This window comes from Sapajus apella, unplaced genomic scaffold (assembly GCF_009761245.1).
Source record: "Sapajus apella isolate SASKATOON/1434 unplaced genomic scaffold, GSC_monkey_1.0 scaffold55, whole genome shotgun sequence".
NCBI classification, from domain to species: Eukaryota; Metazoa; Chordata; class Mammalia; order Primates; family Cebidae; genus Sapajus; species Sapajus apella.
Genome location: NW_022436995.1, coordinates 7,651,150 through 7,657,338, shown reverse-complemented (window position 1 = coordinate 7,657,338; position 6,189 = coordinate 7,651,150). Strand labels below are relative to the sequence as shown.

The window sequence follows — 6,189 nt, the reverse complement described above, 5'->3', positions numbered from 1 at the left end:
AGAGACACTGAGCCAGAACCACTTGGCCAAGCTGCTCCCAGGTTCCTGACCTACAGAAACTGTGGGAGATAATAAATGTTAGTTATTTTAAGCTGCTAAGTTTGGGGATGATTTATTATGCAGCAAAAGATAATACATAGGACTTCTCAGAGCACTTAATATGTTAAATATAAATGTCCAAGAAAAAAGATACACAATGCAACATTCCTCTTCATTATCTGGCCAAGGAGACCTTCTTTTTTTTTTTTTTTTTTTGAGAATATTCTTCAGAAAGCTGATCTAATGATATGGCTCTGGTCCTACAATTTGATGTAACTTCAAACCTTGATTTTGTCTCATGAGCAAGTCATTTATTCTTCCAGAACCTCGACTTTTCCCTTTGACAAAGTTGAAGTAAACCATCTGCCTTTACATAGATCATTAATACAGCCCTGGATGGGCAGATTCTGAGCTATTTTTGGCTGGGGGTGGGAAATAGCCTGTCTAGGTCCTAAGAGAATCTACTCACCATGGGCTCGAGATGGTTCTGCAAGGCAGCAGGTGGGTTCAAGGCCCATTTCAGTCTTTGTTCCCCAGGCTGTTTCCACAAAGTGGTGAGCAATAGCGTCTTCTTCAGGCTTGCTCATAGCTCAAAGATGGTGGGTGTGGGCCTGGGCCCTTCTAGGCTAGGACATGAACCTCCTCCATCAGACTGGAAGAGCTTGTCCATGATAAAGTGGCCAGTGTGTTCTCCCTTTCCCCACCCCCATCCCTATCCGAGAGACACACCACAGCCGTGGGCAGGAAGGAACAACAGAACCTTCTCTGGTTTACTTCGGAGTAAATGTGACTTTCCTCCCTTTTCAACTTGTTCTATCTTTATCCAATAAAAGTAAAACTTGCGAACTGAGGTGAAGTTTCAGAGTACATGGCGGGTTGGAAATCTGCTGAAACCCTACCTGCCCCTCTTCGTAAAAAGAAGACAGTTTAAAAAAAAAAAAAAAAAACTACAATGCAAATACTTTATTATCGAGTGACTGGTATTAGCTTTTGTCTGCGCGTTCATAGCTCAGAAACCATACACCAAGCCCAGGCTCTTCCACCTAGCTCTGCTGTATCATTTTATATATATATATATGTGTGTGTGTATATATATATATATAAAGGAAAGAAGAGGAAGGAGGAAGAGAAAGAAAATATATCTGTATTGAAAGAATTATAAGCCAAAGTGCGTCTTTCTTGTTTTGTCCATATACACACATTGCACCATACATAAATAATTACATTGTAAAAATGACTCCATAATTACAAGTATAATAGATATTTCCATATAATATATAAAACTTTATATTAAATCTAGGTAGATGCTATCTGGGGGTGCTCGTCCGTGGGGGCTGTGTCTCTGGGCCGCGGCCCCCCACCTGCCCGTCCGCCGGGGCCGCCGCTATCTGGGGTTGTTGAGGAGGATCTCCAGCCAGCAGGGGCAGGAGGTGATGAACTGCCGGGAGTAGCAGGGCCCCCAGCCCTTGGCGAAGCTGATGCGCACGCTGTTGGGGTCGTAGGGGCCGTCGGCGGCCTCGGGCTCGGGCGCGGGCTGCAGCCCCGAGCGCTGGAAGTCGAACACCTTGATGGAGAAGCCGGGCGGCACCTTGCGCACCACCAGGGCGCGGCCGCCGGGCACGTCCAGCGTCGGGGAGTTGACGAAGATGGGGTGCCCGCCGCGGTTGTAGGCCCACACGCCGTCCGGCTCCTTGCTGAGCAGGATGCCGAAGCCGATCTTGCTGCGCGTTCGCCGCACCGCCTCGCCGCGCTGCTCCAGGTGGAGCTGGCCCAGGCAGAAGCCGCTGCCCTGAGGTAGGTCGTAGAAGATGCTGACGGCCTGGTCGTACACCGCGAAGAGGCGGCCCACGCGCGTCCGGTGCTCCCAGTACGCCACGCTGCACCAGTGGCTCGGCTTGGTGGCGTCCGGGGACATGCTGGCGTCTGCGGGACAAGCACAGGGACCGCCGCGTTATTTGGGGTGGGGAGGTGGGCGCTGCTGTCCGCACAGTGGGCGCTGGGAAGGTTTCCAGCGTCCGGTGGTCATGTGGGCACCGACTGTGTGCCAGGCTATCCGCAGGAGACGCAGCACACAACGGGACATCTTTCTCACACGCAAGAAGGAAGAAACAAAGGCAAGGAGCCACAGAGGGCAAGCCAGAGCGTGCCCGCTCTACGCTAGGTGCTGTGAACCAGTCGACGTGAACCCACGAACCCTGCCCCTGACTCTCCTGCCAGCAGGAGACACACAACTGCCTGCACCCTCGACGGAGGGATGGACTGCGGGGCACCCCCGGGGACCAGGCGTGGAGCACCATACTTCTTATTCACCACGGCACATGGAACTCACGTGGTCCCCACGATCACTCTGCAAGGCGCCACCTTCTCCTCGTTCTACAGAGCAGGGCACCCCGCCAGGATTTGAACACACTAGTCCAAGCCCCAACCCGACAGGGCTAGGCTATTGGGGGATGGGGGGGTTGAAATCACCACATTCCAGGACTCAAGCACGAGGAGGCGGGCTGGGGGTGGGGGGATTTGCCCCAGGATCCCTTCCTGCCTGGAGCAGTGGGATTCCTGCGGTGGCCTTGTTATAAATATGACTGCCTGACTGCTCCCTGCCTCAGCCTCAGTCTCCTGCTACCGCCCACCTGAGTTGGCGTTCTTGGCAGGAAATGCAGGTTGGCACCAGAACTGCAGTCACTTCTGCATGGCAGAGGAGCTGAGGGTCCCTAAATGACAAAGAAAATGGCTCCTTAAGGGCTCTGGAGATGGCCAGCAGTTCTGAGGTGTGTGCTGCTCCTCTCTGGGCCTCAGTTTCCCCACTGTATAGCAAAGGGGTAGCTGTTACTGAAACCCCTTGTCACTCTGACTGGGGGCGTCTGTGTGTCTGGAGGAGTTTAACAATTTTCTGAGACCAAAGTTCAGACCAGCACGGGCCAGGGTGCTCCCTGCTCTCTGTGGCCAGCTTCTCAGATTCTGACATCTGGCCTTTCCTTGGAGCTCACAGCTCTGAGAAGCAGGCAGGCACCCATAACTTCGAGGTGAGGTGACATGATTTGCCTGCCACACCTGCTTCCACACAGGTCACTGGCCAGGCCTATGCAGAGGGAGGCATTCTGCTGGAGGCTTGACAGAGCAAAGAGAGGTGCTTCATGGCTGTTTCTCCGAGGAAAACTGATCAAAGTCCAACCAAATCCCAGAGGACAACACTTCTAACAGCTTCACCTGGGAGCTTGAGTGAGGCCGGCTCCGGCTGCCTTTGCCTTGCCCTGGCTTTGCCCCTGCCTAGAGGCCCCAGAAGAACTGGGTGGCAGGGCCCCTGACATCCCCTTACACACTGGGAGGCCCACCCAGCCACCTGGCAGGAAGCTGTCTGCCTCAGGGGTATCCTGGAGGCTGACTGCTCTGCTGTGGCTTTGGGCTGGGCACAGGCCCCATGAGTGTGCCCCTTGCCCTGTGCCTGGTACTGAGGTTCCAGACACAAGTCCCCAGGCCTGCTGGTGATAATCCAAGTCCTCACACCAGCCCACGGCTTGGATCATTTTGCCTCACAGTCTCCAGCGAGGACTCTGATGCTTTCAGCTGATGGTCAGGATGGAGGAAGAGGTCCTGCTGCATCCTGCCCTCAACTGAACTGCCCCTTAGCCAGTGGGCAACAGAGACAGAAACAGCTCAAACCCATGGGAGGTCATCAGGCTGCAGGCACCGGGCCAGTCTCAGCAGGGGGGCAGTTGGAAACAGCCAGCCTGAGCTCCAGCCACCCCATGCCAGTGCCCCTCTCCCCACTCATCTATCTGGCATAGGTCTGGGAGCCTCCAGGGGCCAGAAAAGCAGCACTGTGCCAGCCTGGGCATGAAACTCCAGTACCCACGCTGCTCACCAACCAACAAGAATTCCATGAGTATGCCAGGTAGGGATGCGAAGAAGCAACGTCTGGAGTAACGAGGCAGGACGGGCAGCGGCGCTGACGAGTGCCTCCTGTGAGCTACACCCCTTCTTCACAACAGCCTCGTTTCACCTCTACTAGCACCCCATTTCACAGGTGAGGAAACTGAGGCCCAGGGTACACCAGTGAATGCTGGGGCCGCCTCAGTGCTAGGCCACATTCTAGAGGGGAGCTCTTCTCCACTCTCCAGAGTGTTCAGCCCTGGCTCCCCCCTAAAACCTGCGCACGAAGCAAGTCCCTCTCCCTCCCTGAGCATCAGTTTCCCCATTGGTAACCATGGCTGCTCTCATGGTCCATGAGTCCTAGAGGTGACTTTCTACAAGCTGGGGCGTCCCTATTCCCACCCTTGGAGGACTCAGTTTACTCTCACTGAGGGAGCAGTCACTGCTACCCTCTTCACAGACAAGGCTCTGAGACAGCTGCCCAGCCACGGAGTGACAGCATTACCTGTCCATGGAAAAAGGCAGAGTCTAGCTGGGGAAGGGCAGGGGCGCAGGGCATGGGTGGTGTGACTTTCTTTTTCCCAGCTTCTGAAAGGTTTCTGGCTGGGAAGTCTGGGAGGCTGAGGCAGGAGAGTTACTTGAGCCCAGGAGTTTAAGCCCAGCCGGGGCAGCAAAGCAAGACCTCATCTCTACAAAAAAACTTTAAAAAATTAGCTGAGCATGATGGTGTACATCTGTAGTCCCAGCTACTCGGGGAGCTGAGACAGGAGGATTGCTTGAGCCCAAGGCTTTGACGTCACAGGGAGCTGTCATTGTGGCACTGCATTCCACAGAGTGGGACCTTGTCTCAGAAAAAAAAAAAAAAAAAAAGAAAGGCTTTTCGGCCAGGTGCGGTGGCTCACGCCTGTAATCTCAGCACTTTGGGAGGCCAAGGCGGGCGGAACATGAGGTCAAGAGTTTGAGACCAGCCTGGCCAACATAGTGAAACCCCGTCTCTACCAAAAACACAAAATATTAGCCGGGTGTGGTGGCGGGCGCCTGTAATCCCAGGTACTCAGGAGGCTGAGACAGGAGAATCGCTTGAATCCCAGAGGCAGAGGTTGCAGTGAGCAGAGATCCCAGCCTGGGCAACAGAGTGAAACTCTGTCTCAAAAAAAAAGGAGGAAGAAGGAGAGGAAGGGAGGGAAGGAAAGGGGAGGGGAGGGGAGGAAGCTCTTCAATTCAAGGACAGATGAGACTTCCTATCCCCCTCCTCTCAGTTGCCCCCATCCCAGCCAGGTCAAACTCCCCCCGTCCTCCCACCTCAAAACCTGTGTCCCCAGCCTAGCCCCAGCGCTCCTTATGGTACCCTATGACTGGGGATGAAGCCACAGAGCTGCCCTTAGGCCTCGCCTGCCCCAGCCATCCAGGTCAGGGACACCCAGGGCAGGAGCCAGGCCCCATCCCCTGCAGCTTCCTTGGTTGAACAGACTGGGTTACACCTCATCAGGTCTGTGCTCCTAGCCGATTCTCCCAAATTCAGGGAGACAGACTGCCACCTCTGGGAAGCCCTCTCTGACCTCTCCCCCCTCGGGCACCTGAACTGCAGCTCCTCCCTTGGCCTTAACAAGTGTCTGGGCTGCTGTTCACTGCCCCCGGGTTGGTCTACACTCTGACTAGGAAGGGGTGGGTCTCCATCTAGCCCAGGGCCTCATATATCCCTAGGACGCTCTCTTTGGAACATGTTATTAGGTTGGTGCAAAAGTAACCGTGGTTTTTGCCATTGCTTTCAACGGCAAAAGTCACGATTACTTTTGCACCAACCTAATAAAAAGGAAGGAGCCAGGAAATAAAATACATCCCAGTGCCTGCACATTGCCCTCACCCCACGGGAATCCTGCCCAGCAGGTGGGCTGGTGGGCTCAGGCCCTCGGGCACTGAATGGTGGTGGGTAAAAACTAAGGTCCCGGGCCGGGCGAGGTGGCTCACGCCTGTAATCCCAGCACTTTGGGAGGCCGAGGCGGGTGGATCACGAGGTCAAGAGATCGAGACCATCCTGGTCAACATGGTGAAACCCCATCTCTACTAAAAATACAAAAAATCATCTGGGCATGGTGGTGCGTGCCTGTAATCCCAGCTACTCAGGAGGCTGAGGCAGGAGAATTGCCTGAACCCAGGAGGCGGAGGTTGCGGTGAGCCGAAATCGCGCCATTGCACTCCAGCCTGGGTAACATGAGTGAAACTCCATCTCAAAAAAAAAAAAAAAAAAAACTAGGGTCCCTTGTCTGATCCGGAGAGGGA

General features: G+C 54.5%; 1 protein-coding gene across 1 annotated transcript in view; it reads right to left on the bottom strand.

Annotated features, from left to right (window-relative positions):
• Nucleotides 1-236: 236 nt before the first annotated feature.
• The window catches only part of SMAD6 (SMAD family member 6), an 82,653-nt gene continuing 76,700 nt past the window's right edge, over nucleotides 237-6,189 (bottom strand). The window contains exon 4 of the mRNA XM_032244590.1: nucleotides 237-1,962. Within this exon, the coding sequence (XP_032100481.1) occupies nucleotides 1,424-1,962 (539 nt within the window). The 3' untranslated portion in view covers nucleotides 237-1,423. The remainder of the gene's footprint in view (nucleotides 1,963-6,189) is intronic.